Raw genomic sequence first — 20799 nt, forward strand, 5'->3', positions numbered from 1 at the left:
AGGATCGAATGTCTGAAATAACATAGGCTTAGGATACGTACTGGTAAGTCGACCGATTTCGCGATCCCCGGTTAGCGGGTCGAGCGCCGAGAATCTTCCTACTCCGGTGCTCTCGCGATCTGGAACGTCCTCGGTACTTTTCCGCGCAGCTCGCTCGCGCGCCGTTTGTTTGACCAAGAATCCCGAGCAAATCCGAGAGTCGGTTTCTGTCCGTTGTAATGCAACGATCCTCTTGTGGACAGGATGCTTGAGAAACGGCGTGTATCATGAGTCCGAGACCGAGTGGACGGAAGGGAACGACCCATGCCGTGTTTTCACCTGCAAGGCTGGCGTCGTCACGGAATCTCGGCTGCACTGTTACACCCCCTGCTCGAAGCCGATACCCGCTCCACCTGGCCAATGCTGTCCTGTCTGCGCCGGTAAGAGTCATACAGATTGGTCTGATCGTCTTGATCACGATTGCCCGCGATATTAACACACTTTACCTACCGAAATACATACTGTTAATAGGATTTTCAGTAGTTGTACTGTACCGAAAGGAAGCTTAGAGATTTGACATTATAATCTGAAACAAAAATTGTTAGATGACGTTAGATGACCCGCTAAAAAGTATTTACTCTTGGACCATGGGCTTTTAAAAATTCTGAAATAATCGCAGGTAGGTGACGTGTTGACTCGGTGAGACCGAAGAACAGGTGCCCATCATCCGATTTCGATGATTTGTGAATATGTTCTATAATGAATCTCTTTTCCTTAATTGTTTTTTGGTCACTCGGCTGTTCACAGGATGCCACGTGAACGGACAGGTGGTGACCGCGGACAGGTCCGTCACGACCACCGAGGACCCGTGCGTGACTTGCAGGTGCAATGCTGGTCGGTTGATCTGCGCGAAACGGGCCTGTCCGGTGCTGCACTGTCCTTCCTCGAGGATCGTCCGCGATCCCGGCGAGTGTTGTCCTCGATGCAAAGGTAGATGGCCGAATGTTATATTGTATAAGAAAGCGAAGAAGGGAATCTTCGACAAAGGCGAGAGGCAAAGCGATAGTAAATGTTAAGGATCAAATAAAAAGATACTAATAGAAGCATGTTTAACGCGCGAACAGGTAGCGGAAGATACATGTCGCCGCCGAAAGGCGCGTGCATGCTTGGTACCAACATCTACAACACCGGAAAACAGTTCTTTGCGGACCAGTGCACCCGGTGCAGCTGCTCGAACTCGGCGGTGACGTGCGTTAGGGAGACGTGTCCGGTCCACGATTGTCCCAGCGAGCACCAGATCGTCCTGCCGGGTCGCTGTTGTCCCCAGTGTCCCGAGATCGAAGAGGTCCGGCCGTCGTGCACTTATGCCGGCAAAACCTACGGGGCGAGTATTTTCAGAGTTACTTCAGGGCTGTTAGAATTAGGATAAACATGGGCCACAATGGCGTATAATATGACCTTGATTATCCGAAACTATTTATCGTACAAATTAATAGTAGAGAACAATAGAAAGTTAACGTAAACGTAGATCATCCTGATCGTTAGTTCAAACGTCCCTGTTTGCCCTAGGCAGGATGGCGAGACTTGGAAGCTTGACTCGTGCAAGGCTTGCGCGTGCACGCAGGGCAAAGTGCGTTGCGTGATGCCGATGTGCCCGCCGTTGAACCTACCCTGCCCGCCGAACTCCAGGCTGGAACATCCGGAGGGCCAGTGCTGTCCACGCTGTGTTGAAAGTAATCATCTCGTTCGATCAATATATGTAGTAACGTACCAGTTGGTCGGCTAACGCGCCGAATTCACCTCTAGGCTCTCCTACGATCATGATACACGAACGATGTTGTTTCCTGTTTTTGCGTAGGCGACGGAGTCTGCACCGTCTTCGGGGATCCGCACTACCGTACGTTCGACGGCAAATTTTACAGTTTTAAAGGCGCCTGTAAGTATCAACTAGCCAGCGACTGTGCCGGCCACACGTTCAGCGTCCGGGTGACTAACGATGCCAGATCGACGAGGTTCTCCGCGTGGACAAAGACGATTGCTATAAAGGTGCTTGCGTCGCGTTGATGGAATAGACTTGTTCTCGTTGAAGATATTCGAGACGTGACCTGCTGACCAATCTATAACCCTTAGGTCGGTGATCTGAAGGTGAATCTCGGGCAGAAGATGCGCGTCAAGGTGAACGGGAAGAAAGTGGAGGTGCCGTACCGAGTGGCGAATCGGCTCGAGGTAAACCGAACAGCAGACAGCATAGTGGTGTCCACACAGATCGGGATCAAGGTGTTGTGGGACGGCATCAGCTTCCTGGAGGTGTCGGCGCCGACGTCGTACAGAGGCCGGTTGTGCGGTCTCTGTGGCAACTTTAATTCCCTGCCGAAGGACGACTTCGAGAACCGGAAGGGACGGTTGATGCAGGACCCCCAACAGTTCGGTCAATCATGGGCGGTCGGGGCTAAGAAGAGCTGTGTCCGACCGCGACCGGCGGCCAATCTAGATCGGGAGAGACGCTGCAGAGGCCGCAAGGATCACCGGTAAGCTCTTTTCCCTCTTCTCTTTCCTTTTACTATTCTAGTAAGGAATAAGTTGCGATTCGTTTCAACGAACACGCGTCTTTCATATCACCTCAACACTTCCACTACCAATCTAGCAGCCTGAAAAATTACATAAAATCAAAGTAATGCATTGAAGGAAATTAAAATTTAAATGTTCAGATTTGTGATGCTGAGAGTACTCTTTCAACCTTCTAGCATCTAGTAGACGCTAACATTAACGGAGAAATTCATTTATAAATCTAGACAAATTGGTAAACGCATAACCGTTCGATGCATGTGATCGCAGGTTGTGCAATCGGCTGAGATCGCAGATCTTCGACGCGTGCCACAAGAAGGTGAACCCGACCATGTACTACAAGGCTTGCCTGCAAGACATGTGCGAGTGTCCCGGGGAGAACTGCTACTGCGAGTCGTTCACCGCGTACGCGCACGAGTGCAAGAGACTGGGCATTCAGTTACCACACTGGCGGAAGTCGACCAGGTGTCGTACCGGCTGGGACCAGGTCGCCGCGGGTACCCCATTACTCGGCACGCGATTCCCTTGAGAATTTCGCATCAAGTCGCGTCGCGTGGTCGCCGTTCACCGTCTCCGCAGTCTCGAATGCGCATCCTCTCGGCTTCGGACCTCAAAAGAGAGAGAGAGACAAAGTACGGTTGCAGAGATCGCTTCTAGAACGGCATCCTATGGAAGGTGTAATACACGTGTAGCAAAGTCTACAAAAACAAGGACCCATTGCGAACAAAGTCAACGAGGATTTTTTAAAACTACGTGCATACTATTCCACTCTACATAGAGTACCGTTCCACAAGCGATTTCTAAAGCCGTATCTTCCCTTGCGAGTCGCAGGTACCTGTTCCCCGTACCCTGTCGACCCTCCACGAGCCGAAGCGCGAGATGTACGCTCGACGAGAGTGTCCGTTCTACTAGTCACCCGTTCCCCTGGGAAGATCGAGATATCTCGGGCAGAAGATCAACGACAACCGTCAATCGACGACCGCCCACGGGAACGGGAATCATCCCGGAAACCCGACCCGCGACCCACTTCGACGTCCGAACGGTTCCGGAGCACCGTGCAGTATTTCGGCCGATGAGCAGGCTCGCGGCATAGCATCTACCTAACGATTCTCCGTTTCGTCCCCCTTCTAGATTTAAGAGAAGCGACCTCCCAACGTCCTCGTACAGGGTATTCTGTGTGTATTCTGAGCGAGCGAATCCAGACCGGTCGATCGGAACCTCGAACCACGCTTTCCGGTCCATGATTGTCGAACTATCTGTAAGATAGAGTCACCTTTCGTTAATGCCAATAGAACGAAATTAATAGCGTATGTATTTAAACTAGGTTCACGCGGGCTCTAAAAATCTGTCTATTCAAATTTTTAGCCATTTTATTAAATAATATATACCCAAAGAAACAAATTTAAAATTAAAAATAAATCAAGTAATAAGAAAAGTAAATTAAAAATATTAGAACCCGTCATTTTGACGAGTCCCGCAAGCCTAGTGTTAATAAATTGTTTGTAACGACCACGCGCACCACGAAAATTGGTTTCCCTTGTAACATGTCGTAGAGTTCTTCTCTAGAAACGACTCACGCGTGTCACGATCGTTTGTGCTTCGTTGTGTATAAAATATTTAATTGCATCGATATCGTTGTAAGAAAAAGACCAGTAAAATTAGGGACCAATGGGGGATACTTTTTTCCACTTACTGTTTGGCGAGAGATTAAATTTCAATATGACCGCATGAAGGACCGCAAAGCGTTACCCTCGATGAACCGTCTCACTGATCGCGTGTACATAGACGAACGGGACTCGGCGAGAAAAATTCGCGTCCCTTTTCTACGATTACTTTCCTTGTTCGATTGTGTTCGCCACTGTCCACCTTCCTTCGCTTCGCTTTTCCAACCTCTTTTCCTTCTCCGTGTCTCGTCCTTGACCTTTCGACGTTTCTTTCTTTCTTCCGGCTTTCTCCGGATTTATCTTATCTGTTCCCTCATAGAGTACAGTGCGCGAGGATCGACGCAAACACCCTCGCGTCAATGTGTGTTCGATTCTGTATGTGTGTGCGTATATATGTATATGCGTGTGTGTGCACCGTGTCGATGTAGCCGCCAACGTTTCGCAGAAGAACCGCAAATATACTTGATAGTCCAAAGCTTTAGCCAATTTTTAACGACTATACATAATAGCGTAGAGATACTCTGGTACGGACCGAAACACGAGCAAAATAAACGACGTATATATTCGTAAGAACGATTCTTGTTTGATTTCATCACCGAAACCTGTAAAATCGAAAGATGTCACCTGTCACCTCGTTCCACTCCGTTTTTCACACAGGTAAGTCTACTCGAAACTTTCCGGCAACGGACGATCTGCAGAAATGATTTAAAAGTTACAATACCGTTTCGGAGGACAATGGCCAGACAAACGTGCTAAATAAATGACTACCGTTTACGCGCGAAATACGAATTGACTTGGAATTGAGGTGCACAGCAACATCTACTAATCGGCAGATCAACTATCCAACCGTTAAGTTTAGAAACGAACCTTTGTCTACATCCGCCGGTATTGCAGCTAACTTTCGAATCAAAAAGGGCGGCGAGGATCTAGCGTAAGAGGGGAAAGAGGTGAACTACGCAAGCACGTGATTGGTTTAATCCTATACATCGTCTGTGATACAGTTGTCCACGTGTACTATTTAAATAGATGCATTTACGTTGAAAGTAAAATATTTGATTTATTCGTAACAGTTGATCAATATTTTTCATCTGTCGTTGTAGTCACTAAGAATTCTTTGATAAATTCTCTGTGTTGTCGAAGTCGGTGTTATGCAGTATTGAAAAGACAATATGGCCGCGGATAAAATGAGTCAGTTTTTCGGTGTGAAAGACAACTTTCTCATCGGTAATTATCAAGAATGCATCAGGGAGGCGCAAAAGATAAAGGTTTGTGTTATATTTCATAGTATATCGAATATTATTTTGCTTGCATGCTATCCGGTTCAACAGTTGTGTATTTAGATGACGTGACGTGTACTTCGCGTCAGCCAAGTGTCTGTCAATTCCGAAACAACTGGTTGTTTAACGATATGATTTTTTGTTGCAGCCGTCTACGTCAGACATGGCAACAGAACGAGATGGATATCTTTACCGCGCGTATATAGCACAGAAAAAATATCGCGTTGTGCTGGATGAGCTCAACAGTTCGTCACCAGTGTCACTTCAACCTCTAAAAATATTAGCCGATTACTTTGCCAATCCCGATCGTAGAGATTCGATACTCAAGCAACTGCAAGAAGGTGATGTCAAGAATTACAACTTCTTGATCGTTGCGGCCACTATATATTACCACGAGAATAATCTAGACACAGCTCTTTTGTTGCTCAAAGATGCAGAGCACTTGGAGTGCCTGGCATTGAGATTAGCAATTTTCTTGAAAATGCACAGAGTAGATCTCGCAAAAGACATATTGAAAAATATGCAAACAATAGACGAAGATTGCACCGTGACTCAACTGGCTCAAGCGTGGCTGAACATTAGTGGAGCAGACAAGTTACATGAAGCTTATTACATACTACAAGTATATATAGAATTATTTTAAGAAATATGTATATGTACCTTCCCTGGATGGCATTTTATATTTGTTTGTTTTATTGTTGTAGGAAATGACAGATAAATATTCTCGTACCAGTACAATGTTGAATGGACAAGCTAGCTGTTTCATTGGGCAAGGCAAATACGATGAAGCAGAAACAGCTTTACAAGAATCGCTAGAGAAGGATAGCAACAATCCAGTAACTCTGATTAACATGGTTGTTCTCTCTCATCATTTAGGAAAGCAACCAGAAATTATTAATCGTTATCTGAGCCAATTAAAAGAGTCTCATGCAGACCACCCATTTGTTAAAGAATATTCTCAAAAGACTTCAGAATTCCAAAGGCTAGTGAAGCAGTTTTCTGTGTCTGCCTAAACATATTGTATCAGATTATTCAAGAAGGAACATTGTCGAAAGAGACACACACAATGTTTGTAACAACTTCTACAAAAAGTAAAAAGATATATAAATACATGGATTAGTAAGTTTATAAAAGCATCATGCAATGATTTATGGAATGCATTAAACCCTTCCGATATTTATATCGAATACACTCGTTATGAAAAGATATATTTAAAATTCTGTAAATAATATGAATGAATCTTTAAGCAATAAAGATATCAATTTAAAAACAAAGATAACTAGAAAGATTTATGATTTTCTTACAATTTATTTCAATTGTACAGCAGTTGCACAATATTACCTTGCTTTCGTCAAATATACTCGTCAACGTTTCAGAGTAACCGTACCAGCACGCGCGTTGAAAATTAAAAAAAACGAACGAGTTAAGATTAGAAAATTGCTATCCGACTGATATTCGGCGAATGTTCTCTGATGTTCTCGCGGTTCATTCTGTAAATTCCGAATTTCCGTCGCACGTCTCGCCATCTGACGACGGGTTCCGCAAGCGTCTAGTGTCAAGCCGAGGAACGTCTATTACGTCGAGGAATTCGAAAATTTAAACGGACAAGTCTCGTAGTTGCTCCGGATGCGTTAAAAGTGTCAAGAGCCCCGTGGAAATCCCAAGGACGTGTGTTCGTCGCGAAAACACTAGACTCGACAGAAAGGATCGCGAGACACCGGTGGTCCATCCAATTCCGGCGGGAGATACGACTGCAGCTAGCCAACAATTCGAAACATCTTCCTCTTGGTAATAGCGTGGAAGCGACACACGAAATCTATAGTAACTATTTTGGCAAATAACCGAGCGATAGATCAAACGAACACAGATCCTCGCAACATGGCGACACGAATTTGATAGACGATCACACGACGTTAACCAGACTTCGAAGCTAGTACGATGAATTGTGTAGCAATTCTTTCGGCACCGTTGATCTATCGAGATTTTTCTGTTATTTCACAATTGCCTCGTTCCGTTCGGCCAGAACTCCGATTTTTTTCGAGTTATTTATGAACGTTGTCGTGAACGTTAATCGTCTCGACAGGTAGATTTTTTTCCTGCACCTTCCGATTGTAACCGATCATTGTAACCCCACGTATGTTTACAATGCTGATCTCGACGCGTGAGCAATAAGTTCGAAATAATTTTCTAATTATACGACGTTACGATGTTAGTTTCACGTAACCTTAACACATTCACGCGCACACACGGATTTCTATGGTATACACAACTCACGTATATTCTAACAATCCGCTTTATGTATTTAGTCTGTGTTCGCGTTTATAATTTGTTGTATTTCGTTGTTTGCAGGAACGCACTTTGCAAATTGTAGAACATTGGAGAACACGCCGAGACCTTGGGATATAGAAAGTTTCAATATAGAACTTTGGCTCTTGAATAAAAGCACTGTCTACTATTTGGGATTATATGGCGATAAGCAAGACACAATCTGAAAAACGAGCCTATGTATATTCAAAGTAATTTATAGTTGCGAAGGAATGAAATGCATTGAGAAAAGAGATACATGGTTCATATTTAGTTTTTCAAGAACATTATCAATTTATACATTATTTATTTAATAGCTAGCAAGATACACACGATATATATATATATTTAATAACTTATTTTCTTTACTATTGCTCATTAAAAACAAACAAAAAAAAAAGACTACCTTGTATCTGCACTGAAAGGAACGTATAGGAGAGAAACAGAGAGATTTATATACACGATTAATTTTGTTTCATGCCTTCCGACACATAAGAAAGGCATAAATTAATGTAACTAACATTCAATGTATGGATGATTTTCCACCACGTATTGTGACAGCTGCACCATTAAAGATACAAAGTTTTTTTTATAGATTTAAGTAGTATTTTTAATACAGTTCTGTACATTCACTTTGACTATGTATCACACTATGTACCCGCCGCAAATAATGGTGCAGATAATGGGTGGCCAACAGGCAAATGGACAGTGTCCACCAGTTCAAACGCACGCAATGCACATTCACGGTACAAATGCGTTCCATCAAGCTGATTACACAAAGTATCGACCAGATGCTTGTGCACAGAATAGACATCAGTTGGTACAGGTATATCCTTGCACGAATAATGTCGATGTTCCATTATCTTACGGAGTACAAGCAGTATTCTTGCAGACAGGATCTTACCCATTGGAATTACTGCAATTGATGGGCGTTGAAATCCCTTCACTGCGACGCATAGAATACGTGCAGTCGAATAGCGGAACACCTTTGGGAAATTGGCAGAGACGTGTAAACACATCGAACAATTCGCCTATTATACCATCTCCTCATGTCGCTTTTAGACCAACCAACAATGGTTTAGTAAAGAAGTCAAATTGGTATAGTAAACCTGGTAAAAGAACTTCGTTCAGGGAAACGTTTGGAAACAACGAGAAATATGGTAGCGATAGCGGCTTTAGTTCACGTTCACCTACACCAAATAAACACCAAATCGATAATAGTCTAACAGAAAGCTCAGATGAACGGGATTCTGTAGTTTCTTCTGTTGAACAAAACATGAAGTAAGTATTTTCTATTCGGTAAGAATAGGATGGGTAGTTTCCTGAGAATAACTCTCAAGTATCATAAATTAGGAGACCTCTTTCTTTTACAGGAAACCACAGAAACCTCATTCAAATAACGCTACAAATAATAATAGAGCAATGCAGTACGGTGGAAATTCAAACGCCTCTACGCATCAATTTTATCAAAATCCAAGACACGTTAATTGTTATCCGCCTGCGATGTCAACATCTAGGTCCCAAGTACAGAACTATCAAAATAAAAGGAGATACCACTCAGGTACGTTTGTGTTTACAACAACGGTCGTATCCTTTTCGCATTTGTCTGACGAACATTTGTATTTGTAGGAAGAAATAGTCCACCTCCTCAAAGACTACAACGAAGCAAAAAGTATATAGGATTAGTGTCGCCGAGTTATAGCACGTTTCCGAGACACGGAATTGCTCCAGACCGATTCCTTGCTAGATCACACTTGGTCGAAGTCACTCGTACGCCGGACGACCTGCTCAGTGGATCGATTTGGGATAATCTTTCTAAAGACATTTGGTCAAAGTTTATGATGAATCAACAGACTGAAACCGTTTACAGAAACAAAATGATGCTGTGGAGATACCTCTATATTTATATTAAAGTAATAGAAATACTATTTCACTGTATTGCTAATGCTTAATACGACCGATCTATCAACATTGAAATGTTTCACGTTTAGACTGCATTTCCAAAGTACGGTTTATTTTTGGTTGGATCTACGATGAATGGATTTGGATCGGATAATAGTGATGTTGACATGTGCCTGTTAGTGAGACATACAGAGATGGATCAAAGAATCGAAGCTATTGGACATTTGGAACAAATATTTAAATGTCTGAAAAGATGCGGTATGTTGATTTCAATGATACAATTATGTTATCGGTGCACACTTTAGCTAAATAACACAATGCATTTCGTATCGACAGATTTTATAGAACAGCTGGAACTTATACAAGCAAAAGTACCGATCCTGAAGTTTCATGATTCGATACAGAATTTAGAAGTGGATTTAAATTGCAACAACGCCGTCGGCATTCGGAACACTCATTTACTCTACTGTTACTCACGAAGTAAGCTTCTTATAGGCAGCGAAATATTTGATTGAACACGAGATAATTCGATTGGAGATTAATCATTTAATAATTTCACAGTTGACTGGAGAGTGAGACCATTGGTTCTCCTTGTCAAACTTTGGGCTCAGTCTCAGGATATTAACGACGCGAAAAACATGACCATATCAAGTTATTCCTTGGTTCTCATGGTTATTCATTTTCTGCAGTGTACGTAGAACATTTCGTATTTTGTTGCAACAAGTTCGATGCGCAGCTGATATTATTCGTTTATTATTTTAGGCGGTGTCAGTCCTCCAGTATTGCCTTGCTTGCATTCTCTTTACGAAGGTAAATTTACACCGCACACCGATATTCATTGCATCGATATGCAAGAAGAAATAGACATTCCAGCTGCTGTACTACGGCCTAAGAATCGACAGTCGTTAGGGGAACTTCTAGTTGAATTTTTTCGATATTACGTTATGTTCGAGTGAGTATGGACACGTATTAAACTTGACAGTGTCAAGTACAGTAAATTAAACCAATGAAACTTGAACAGCTTCAACCAGTACGCGATATCTGTGCGGCTGGCTAATAAGATTCTCATCGAAGAATGTCGAAGAGCGAGATCTTACAAAAATGATCCACACCAGTGGAAATATTTGTGCATTGAAGGTAATTTATTTGCAGCCAATATTCTCCGTCTAACAATCTCACGAGACTTTTTTTCCCCAGAGCCATTTGATCTAACTAATACGGCAAGATCGGTGTACGACCCCGACGTTTTCGCGAGGATCAAACGCGTGTTCGACCGTACGTACCAGAACTTGAAGGAGCACCACGACCTGGCCAGAATATTCATCAAGGTGGACTCACCTGCTTCCTATATCGTTACGTAACTGTCGTTTGCAGGCTAGTATAGAAATTTGTCTTAGTTAGGGTAATTTTCTATAGGGGAGCAGTTTATTTTTGCAACGAGCCTCGACAAATGTAACCACGAGGCAGCCAAACTGATATCCTTGCCACAACGAGATGTCGAGTACACAGAATGTGGCAGTTCTCTACGCTTACTTCGAGCTAACACGCTCGTACCTTGTGATAGTAACCTGCGCTTGCGTGCAATGGCTCACCTGTTGCGTTTTCCATCGTCGAATTTTTCTTTCGTTTCGTTTCCGTGTTTTCGAATTACTTTTTCCTGTTTTTTTTTCAATGTGCAATGCCATTTACATTACGCACGTTTATATTACACGAAGCGAAACAAAAATCTATCGATCGCGATCATTCTTTACGTATTTATGAAGATTACTCGACAAATATTCTTCTTTGAATGAAACGTGCAATAGTCTCTAGAAGGACCTTGAATTAGATCGAGAATTTGATAGGGCGTTCTTCTCGCCCAAATTTGATTTCTGATGTGTTCTTCGCGATCAAATTTCATTTCTTTTCGAATACATATATGTATAAGAACATGGTGCCTTACGATTATCAAAATACTAAATTCGGTCGTTGAATACACGTAGCTTCATGCTGAACAAGGTGAACTATTTCAGTTTTTAATGATGATTATTCACAGCGAAGAAATGAATATTGTTAGCCTAATATGTCGGGAAAAATGAATTTACATTGAAATATTCAAGAACGACACGTCAATGAATTTTCGTCTATATCAGAGATATTCATATACACAAAAAGAGGTACTTAGTCTCGATCAAAAGTCCTAATATAATCATAAATTTATATTTAAAAAGTAACGAAAAAAAAGTTTAAAAGAAAAAAGACAAAAAATTATTGTTCGAAGAAAATAATAAGAGAAAATTAAAAAAAAAGTTTAAATATAAATCGACAACATCGAACTTCTCTTCAATTAACGTATCTTATTTAATATTGTTAAAGAAAATCAAATTTACTAAATGAATAATAATATTACGTACGTCTTATCGTGATCAACGTTTGGTCATCTACACTGCGTGCCAAAGAATGAAATTGATTTCGTCTTTCGTAGGTGAAGAGATATATCTCGCAATTTAAACATCCTACTCAACGCGTATTTTCTTTGAAAGAAAATGGCACGCCAATCAAATATGCATTTCGGAATTTAAGAAATAGACTGAAAAGTACTATACTACCATAGAAGTAATTCAAATTTCATCGTTATCTTCGAAACTCGTTATGTAGTAACCGAAGTTCCTATTTTCGATGTAAATGTGAACACTGTCTTTTGATTCCGTTTCTAGTCTGCTGTTCACGTCAAAGTATAATGTAACTCGTTGAATGATACTTAGAAAACAGAAGGCTGTGTTGACAGTATAAACATTATTAACCGAGGTATCCGATAGCTGGGCCTGTACGAACGAACCTCGACGAAACTTGATTGTTCTAAAAGATGAAATCGATGCCGCGTTAACAATTATTTCCCAAAATTACTTTGTCAGATTCGTTCCTTGCGATGCGACGTGACGCGATGCGCGCGACAATTGTTATCTTTAGGCAGGCCTAGCAAATTTTTCTAATTAATAATTTACTTATTTTTGTACGAAATGTAAAAGATCTAACAGACAGAGAGAAATACCTTGTTATCTTCCACCCCCCCTTCCCAATTGTCAATTCTACGCACATCCAACGCCAAAGTTTAAAAGTAATAGTATATCAGACTTTTGTAACTTTCATTTTGCTGTTAAATAAAAGAAATATTTATATACGTTTAAAGTATCGCGTCTTAATCGACTAGTGCTCCCTAAATGATCGGTGTGCAACGTCCTTCGGTTAAAAGACAGAACCACCCAGTTCCTTCGAATTAAATTTTATTCGTTCCATAAGGTTTCACAATGAATTTCCATATATTCTGCAGTTAGCGGTGCGCTGTTGGTCGGAAAGGAAAAAAGAAAACAGAAAACAATTTTGGGTTTGAATAATGCTGTTCTTTCCATTAGATTTTTTTTTTCATTTTCTGTTTATAATCATCTCAAATTTATTTGCCTTTGTAATCAATTCAATTACCGCGAGAAGCCAACACAGACAGAAAAGTAGAAGATTAAAGTAGCAGGGGTATTCGTGCGTGTGTGTACGTACTGTAAGAGGGTAAAAATGAACGAAAAAAAGAAAGCGTGTCAGAATTCAAAATCAGTAGATACAACGATATTTTGGTCAGTACATTAGAACGAGTAAAATACGCTGAACGCTAAAATGGACTATTCATACCGTTCACGACAATGAAAGTTCCTCGAAATTTTCAGACGCGAACTCTGTAGATCTCAGAACTGCATCCACTGCGTTTTGTTGGGTGTTGATACGACTCTGTGTATGCGCGTGTATGTTATGTATCATCGTTGGTAGCTACACGGGAACCGATCTTCGCCCGTTCCACGGTGAAGAAACCACCGTAATTCCTCTCCGCGTTTTAAATACATACATTATTGCCATATTTCCTTTTTTTGTTCCTTTTTTTTTAAAATAATGTTCGACTGTCATAGTCCTACCAAAAAAGAAACATAAAATACGTACATATATATCAAGAATGAAATATACTCGTTTCGCCATAATCGCGCTCTGTCGACCCCTGCAGTAAATAAAATATATACACATAGTGTACGCGCGGTCTAACCAGAAAAATAGAAACTAATTAACATGATCGGAATTAGGTCAATATATAAGATTTCCTTGTTCGGTCAGCATAATCGTCAACATCACGCCCCAAGCCTGCGAGAAGGACTCCATCTTCGTGATATTTTTTGGGTGTCGGCCTCGTACTGTTCGACGACCAATTCAAAAGTTTGGCGACTTTCGATCGACCGATGTTCTCCGTCGGTAAAAACATGTTCCTCTGTCCGAGTTCCCCGGCGTGTACACGCGTTATTGTCACTCCCATCAACGGTTTACGATCTAGGCGAGGGTGGAAAACAGATAGTTCGAGCCACCATGAACGACGCCAACATCTCCTGGCTTTGGAATCTCTTTTTTCGAGCCGCTTTCCTTCGTCTATGTTCGTTCCCAATTCTGTCCCTGACTCGGGCAGGCTGTCTCCGCGCGCACGCTAGGTCATGAAGATATTCGAACGCTTGCAGCAGCAATCACGAACCCTCAACGAACTCCGAAACAACGCGCCGATCGTTCTGAAAAACTTGTGAACGCGGTTTCTGTTTAGCCGCGATACGATTCGAATCAGCAGAATAGCACTCTCAAAGATTAAAGGCCAACCGATCGAGTCCGCGAACGGTTACGAAACATTTACTATAAACAGACGTTGTCCAAAGGTCACGGAAGAGAACGTACGCGCGTGCGGACGGTCCGGAGTAAGAGATTTACCTTTTTGCGACACCGTTTCGAGAGTCCTCGTAACAACCCGTGCTTATAGTACGTGTTCCTCAACGTGTCTACCAAGCGTTCACGTCCAAACTACGCTTTCGACGACTCAGTTGTACCCACCGAAACATCCCGCATACAATGCTTCTTTTGTGCGTCATTCGTCGCAATTCCTTCACCGGAAGTGTTCGAACACTTTCGTGACCCGTCTGGTTGTGTAGCCCCCTCCCCCTACCCCCAGAGGGAGATCGGTAAGACACGTAACGCGCGCATCGATATTCTGATATACATATTATTTCCAATTCATCTCATTCCCCTTCGGTTTCCGTGAACTATTAACATTCGCGACGTTACGTCTTCTCCTCCCCTTCATCGTGCGTTGTCGTACGTTGAACTTACTATATTGGCACACTTTGTCGTAATCTGGTCGAGTCACGAAGCGCTACACATCCCGTCGTTATCCTCTTTCCTCTTTATTATTGATTATCATTATTATTATTATTATTGCTTTATTTTTTTATTTTTTTTTGTTTTCGTTTGCTTGTTGGTTCGGTTGTTGTTGTTGCTCCTGTTGTAATTCTAGCGTCACTCGATCCCCGCGATAAAACGGTCCGTTCACGATAAGCGCGTGTCACGGTGAGTTGGTGGTTTTTTTCTTTTTTTTTCCTGGTGGTGAATTGTGTGTCGTCTCCCAGTCTGAACCCCCTTTATTTTTATTACCGTTTGGCATGTCGCCGCACACTGTTCCATCCCCGACGATGTTTTGCCATTCGTTTGTTTGCTTTTTACGCCCCTGATCTTCAATGTTTTTTTCTTTTGTTCGCATCGACGGTTCGCTTTTCCGGTTCTTTTTTTCCCCATTTTCGTTTATTTCATTTCCATTTTTTTTTTTGGTTCTTTTTCTTTTCGCGACGAACTCCTCTCTGTTGTAGTTTGCTGTTGCTTTTTGTTGTTTGTTGTAGATTTTAAAACCCTCTTTAACGCCGACGACTGCGTGCATAATAATCGTACTCGATCGCCTCGAGCCGTTTTACCGTTTTGCGCAGTTAGTGATTTGTGGTTGGTTGGTCGAAGAAGAATTTGTCGAACGAGCCTTCAGTCGCTCCCGCGACGCTGCATAGCAATTGCGTTGCTCAGCCGTACGGTCTCGGCTCAGTATGGCTGGGAGAACTGTCCCCCGGCTTGTGACTGTCCTGACTGATAAAATCCACTTCGATCACCTTGGTAAGTCGAGTCCTGTGACAACAAGCCGTCCATCTGCGACTGGAACTCGCCAACCGCAAACGAGTCCTGTGAGAGCTCCGCCTGGCTCAGCCCAGGCTGAGAAAGACTGAAGCCCGGTTGAGACATGCCCTGAGTCGTGCCTTGGGTCAACGGCAGCCCCGGCTGACTATACGGTTGGGTGTTTTGCTCCGTCTGACTCAGTTTGCCCATACGCGGTCCCTGCTTGTTCTTGGACAGAGCGGTCCCACGACGGTTTCGTTGGTTTTGCCTAGCTTGCAGCGCTTGCTGATGCTGATTATAGAATCTTGGTGGCACGTGAGCCATGTTCATGAACATGCCCACCGGAACCGGCACGTTGTTCATAGCCGCCTGTGCCCTCTCTGGACTGATGTAGCTGATCGTGTCGTGAGTCCTGCTGAATATGTCTAGTGGCACGTTCCTCTGATAATACGGATTATGGTTCTGCGTCCCGTTCACCTGAGTGCCGGACCTGTCGTACACCGATCCCGGTATCAGAGCCTCCCTGGCGTCGTACATAGATGTGGACATGAAATGTGAGCCCGGGTTCGCAGCATTGACGAGTTTTTTTGGCTTGGCGAATTGAATCATCGACTCCTTCAGATTGTTCAACGGTCCCTCGACCAGCACTTTCTGTTCCTTGTAGAAGCTTAACAGGTGATTCCAAAGTGGTTGCTTCGACAATACTTTTGGGTTTCCTACAATGATTATCCCATACTTGGCTCGCGTCAGGGCAACATTCAAACGTCTCGGATCATTCAAGAACCCGATGCCTTGGTGCTCGTTCGATCTCACACAGGACATGATTATTATATCCTTCTCTCGACCCTGGAACGCGTCCACGCTGGCTACCTCAATCTCTTGGTAGAGCTTCGAGTGCAGCGAGCCCTGGTACTGCATATACTGCACCAGATAGGCCCTTTGTCCCTCGTAAGGTGTTATCACGCCGATTTGCTCGGGTTTCACGCCGCAACGTAGGAAACGCGTCGCTATCTTCTCGACATTCGATGCTTCGGTTCGATTCAAGTAGGATGTTCCGCTGCCGGCGATTTCTTCTTGTCCTTGGGTGACATAGAAGAACATGGGCTTGTCCGGGGCGGGCCAGGGAAAGTCGATCTTCAACAACTTTCTCTCATCGGCACACACGCCGTTCTGCAGAGATCCCTCGTAGAAGAAGTTCGACGGGAAGCGCGATAAATCTGGGTGCATACGGTACTGCACCTCCAAACGGAAGGGTCTGATTCCAAGGACAACAAGCCTTTCAAATAGAGACTGCGACAAGCCCGCTCTGGCGGCTTTCTTGCACATAACTACCGGTCCTAATTGACAATGATCGCCAACGAGGATCAGCTGCTTAGCTCCAAGCACGACCGGCACCATGCACTCGGGCTCCGTTGCCTGCATACTCTCGTCGATCAGGATTGAATGGAATTTCAGTCTGTGCAGCCTCGGATCACCTGCCCCAACGCAGGTGCAGCAAATCACATCGGCCGCTTCCAGCAGTTCCTTTTCCGCTGCTTTCTTCAGCAGTCTGTAACGTTTCTCGTCGACGCTCGACAATTCTCCCGTCTCGTCCTTCAATTGTTGTAGCTTCTGCAACTCGGTGTTCGTCTCCATGTTCTTGATCTGATTGTGCAGAGCCAGGAAGCTCACAGGAGAGTCGATCGCTTCTCTCGATTTCGCGCAAAGTCGCACCACCTTCAGATTTGATTTGTGTATCTTCTCTGTGAGTTGGTCCACGGCTGTATTGGAAGGAGCGCACACCAATACGGGTCCACCGTTCTGTTTCACCAATTGGTAAACTATCGTTGCACTGGTCACAGTTTTCCCTGTGCCAGGTGGTCCTTGGATCAATGACAACGGTCTCTGGACCGCGTGCTTCACGGCGTACACCTGAGACCGATTTAAGTCGGGCAAATTCGGGGCGCTAAAATGTTTAGGCAAATGACAACGGAATAGGACCTCCTCCACTTCGTGGCCCAATAGTCTGTGGTAGATATAAGCGGACACGGAAGTGTCATCCACGGCGAATTTCCGTAATGCCAACTGCATGCTACAATGGAAAAGCTTTTGTATATTATACGATCAAACCGAAGAATCCAAAATCTTTTAGTGTTACTTACCGGTCGAAGCTCGTACTCTTCCAAATAAAGTCAACAACAAAATTACTGATACATTCCGTTGGAGCCCCAGAATTGTTCTTCAACTCTATACCAACTTCCTCGCCGTAATTGTCAGGGATTTTGATCACGTGCCCAATGCCTGACCAGGGCTTGTGCAGTTCGCCCAAGTAGCGGAGTCTCAATTCGTCCCCATGCATCAGTTTCATATCACCGTCGGTTTTGGCCAACATAAAGTAGGCTATGGTCTTCTTGTTGAGACCAACATCCCATCGAACTTCGATATTCTCCTGCGTTTGTGACTCCTTCAATCGTTTATCGTAGTCTGCTTCCAGCTTTACAAGGGGACCGAATATATTCTGGTATTGATAGCCGTCCTCGTACCGCAAAAGCACTTGCTGTGGCTCCTCATCCACTCCAGGTTTTTCTAGATCTTGGAAGGTTGCGTCAACGTTGTCGCGCCATAATTCTTCCAATTTGTTGATCTGCTGCGCAGAGATTTGTCGAGCGCGCAGCTGTTCCTGTTCGGATGGAATTTTCACCAGCCACGCAAGAAAGCTGCGGTCTTCGATTAAAGGCTTCCATTGTTCCTGGTCCCTAAAAAGCATAATGAACATTCAGAATCACAACAACATCGTTTCACGGCGACTCACCTAATAGATCAAATACTCTTTAAAACAGGATAACTTTTTTCAAATTCGAACGAACGCCTTGATTTTTTTTTAGAAGCTAGAAGAATTAGTTCACCAGATGATGTGTACAAAATTTCATCGATATTTTCTTTACACATCACCTGGTAAACTGTCACTCTATATTTGGAATTTTTTTCTTCAAATCAACAATTACCAGTTCATGTCCTTCAAGGAACTTTGAGCCGCACACGGTTGTCTACAGAGTAAGACAACAACAGAGTCTGCTTTTGCAGGAATGAAGCCAAGAACAAAAACATTTCTAACAGCGCAAGAGTAGCATTCCAGAACTGTTTCTCCAAGGGGACCATCCCTGAATATATAAGAAAAACATGTAGTATAAATGTAAAAATGTCATTCGAATGAAGTACACAGAGTAAAACACGATACCTGTGAAGAGTGACTTCCTTGTGCTTTGCTCTGACAAGATGATTGATGATATGCGATCCGGATGTATTACCACGTCCATTACAAAACCATTTGCGGCAGACATTACACATAACAACGCAAGATGCTTCGTGAATTCCACAATATTTACAAGCATGTTCAGGCAAATCACGATTATAATATGCTTCCTCCTCCTCTTCTTCAAATTGTAACTCGGCGAGGCTCTGCGCAGCTCCAGAAATTTTTAACTCCAAGGAAGACCCACCGCTTGTTCCATTAACCTGAGAAGAATGATAAATTATTTCCAAATGTTAGTCCCCCTTCTCTTTATTTAATATACAGGTACTAAAGCTTGGGTTTATTTCAATTTCCTGAGATACGTTAACAGAAGTCTACTTGGTTTCTGTCATACCAACCGACACAATTACAAGTACAATCATTATCATTAGACTGCGGATCGCTCTGTGAAATAAAAGTTGTAAGAAACAGAAGTTACATGCAAGTACATTTCCTCTTAGAATAATTCGAATAACTCCAAAGTAACGTGAAACAACCATCATTCGATTTTTCTAATGCCTTCGACAGTTCTGTAGTCGACCAAGCCATCTATGTCATAAATACATAAAGTCCGCAGTCTAATTATCATGCTTGACGCAAGTGAAAAAGCTGCAACGCGTACAATTCATTTTGCATAACAATGCGAAACAACGTTCCTCGTCGGAGTATCACATAACCTCTCATTCTCGAGAAAGTTATTCTTAAAAGTCCGCCTTCGAAATGGAACCACGTTCTGAAAGGATCGCGGCGTGATTAGCGGACGTTGGCCCGATGGTGCGTCATCGGATTCGAGCGAAAAGACACGAAAAGAACCGTTTGGGAAATGAACGCGAGGCGTGAACGTGTGCCCGCTGGCTCTCGGTTGCGTACACGTTAAAATTTAAAGAGTCACTGAAATGAACCGGACCAAGCGGTCAGGTTCGTGTTAACCGCGAGGAAACGGCTGGATCTCGACTAAAAATTGATCGTGCGGATAGGTTAGAGGTTGAACTTGAGAAACATATGACGAACCAGAAAACCAACCTGTACGGGCTGGCTAGGTTGACTTTGAGCAACATCGTGCTGCGAGGCCTGCGTCTGACTCGGTGAGGGTAGGGTAAAATCGGTGAAATCGAACTCGCTGCCTTGCGTGTCCGCTCCGATCAGGTCCGCTTCCTCCGGGTCGAGGAACGTGAGGGTTTGACTGCTGGGACCGTACGCGTCGACGCTCATGCTGCTGCGATACGCGACGTCCTTTTTGTGTCCCTACGATAAATGGACTGTCTCTCGCACGGTTTGGTGAACACCAGAGAACACCGTTGTCGCGTGCGACAACTCTGTGCTGCCGAAGAACGCTACTGGAAAACGTTTCTCACGGATAACGGCAAAGACTCGACCGCGGTTCCTGTACGAATCAACGGTTCAACACTTTCGACAAAACTGGCCCAGAGAGAATATCCTACGCCATACTTCGTCTCGCGCAAGTCTCGCGCCCACCAACACCGACACCAGTCGCACACACAACTAACTTTTCTCCTTTGCGCCTTGCTCGTCGCGTGTTACGTCATCAGCTGATCTCGAACGTGAGCTCTCCGAGGACTCGATGAGAGAATGTCTGCGAATTTGACGATTTCGTTAATTCGGAAACCCAGAGACCCGTGATTTTCTCGCGATTCAATCGTTCCTGTCGATTTTTCTTGAATTCTTTATCGGTTAGACTCGTCCGATAAAGCACAGATTCCGCTCCGTGCCCACAGATGGCGGCACCCGATCGGTTCAGTTTGTGGCGGCCTCCGCGAGAGGGAAAATTTGAATAAACAAGTAACAGTTTCTCGCTGCTACTCATTTACTTCGTCAGTTTAATATTCATAAT

The 20799-nt window shown here is 43.6% G+C and overlaps 4 protein-coding genes across 8 annotated transcripts in view; 3 read left to right on the forward strand and 1 right to left on the reverse strand.

The window, feature by feature from the left end:
* The window catches only part of Cv-2 (crosveinless 2-secreting protein), a 16568-nt gene extending 11798 nt beyond the window's left edge, over positions 1–4770 (forward strand). For both annotated transcript variants that reach the window (XM_076434265.1, XM_076434264.1), the window contains exons 5-11: positions 243–419; positions 787–969; positions 1104–1363; positions 1553–1712; positions 1838–2025; positions 2110–2507; positions 2815–4770. In XM_076434265.1, the coding sequence (XP_076290380.1) occupies positions 243–419; positions 787–969; positions 1104–1363; positions 1553–1712; positions 1838–2025; positions 2110–2507; positions 2815–3073 (1625 nt within the window). In that variant the 3' untranslated portion in view covers positions 3074–4770. The remainder of the gene's footprint in view (positions 1–242; positions 420–786; positions 970–1103; positions 1364–1552; positions 1713–1837; positions 2026–2109; positions 2508–2814) is intronic.
* Positions 1–20659, reverse strand: part of Upf1 (Upf1 RNA helicase) — a 20995-nt gene extending 336 nt beyond the window's left edge. For 2 of the 4 annotated variants that reach the window (XM_076434239.1, XM_076434238.1), the window contains exons 1-5: positions 19959–20659; positions 18894–19171; positions 18661–18816; positions 17818–18411; positions 42–17747 (exon numbers count right to left, since the gene is read on the reverse strand). In XM_076434239.1, the coding sequence (XP_076290354.1) occupies positions 15605–17747; positions 17818–18411; positions 18661–18816; positions 18894–19171; positions 19959–20159 (3372 nt within the window). In that variant the 5' untranslated portion in view covers positions 20160–20659 and the 3' untranslated portion in view covers positions 42–15604. The remainder of the gene's footprint in view (positions 1–41; positions 17748–17817; positions 18412–18660; positions 18817–18893; positions 19172–19958) is intronic. The other 2 variants (XM_076434240.1, XM_076434241.1) reach the window with 2 other exon arrangements.
* Positions 5331–6621, forward strand: Epsiloncop (coatomer subunit epsilon). The gene is made up of 3 exons (XM_076434287.1): positions 5331–5473; positions 5634–6107; positions 6190–6621. Exons 1-3 carry the CDS (start codon positions 5378–5380, stop codon positions 6496–6498), a joined length of 879 nt encoding a protein of 292 aa, XP_076290402.1. The 5' UTR covers positions 5331–5377; the 3' UTR covers positions 6499–6621.
* On the forward strand, positions 8430–12859 carry LOC143213911 (poly(A) RNA polymerase gld-2 homolog A). The gene is made up of 10 exons (XM_076434266.1): positions 8430–8615; positions 8682–9070; positions 9163–9350; positions 9419–9702; positions 9781–9949; positions 10028–10171; positions 10253–10381; positions 10454–10643; positions 10713–10828; positions 10889–12859. The coding sequence occupies exons 1-10, from the start codon at positions 8430–8432 to the stop codon at positions 11050–11052; spliced, it is 1959 nt and encodes a 652-aa protein (XP_076290381.1). The 3' UTR covers positions 11053–12859.
* Positions 20660–20799: the final 140 nt, after the last annotated feature.

Source organism: Lasioglossum baleicum, chromosome 12, assembly GCF_051020765.1.
Source record: "Lasioglossum baleicum chromosome 12, iyLasBale1, whole genome shotgun sequence".
Lineage (NCBI taxonomy): Eukaryota > Metazoa > Arthropoda > Insecta > Hymenoptera > Halictidae > Lasioglossum > Lasioglossum baleicum.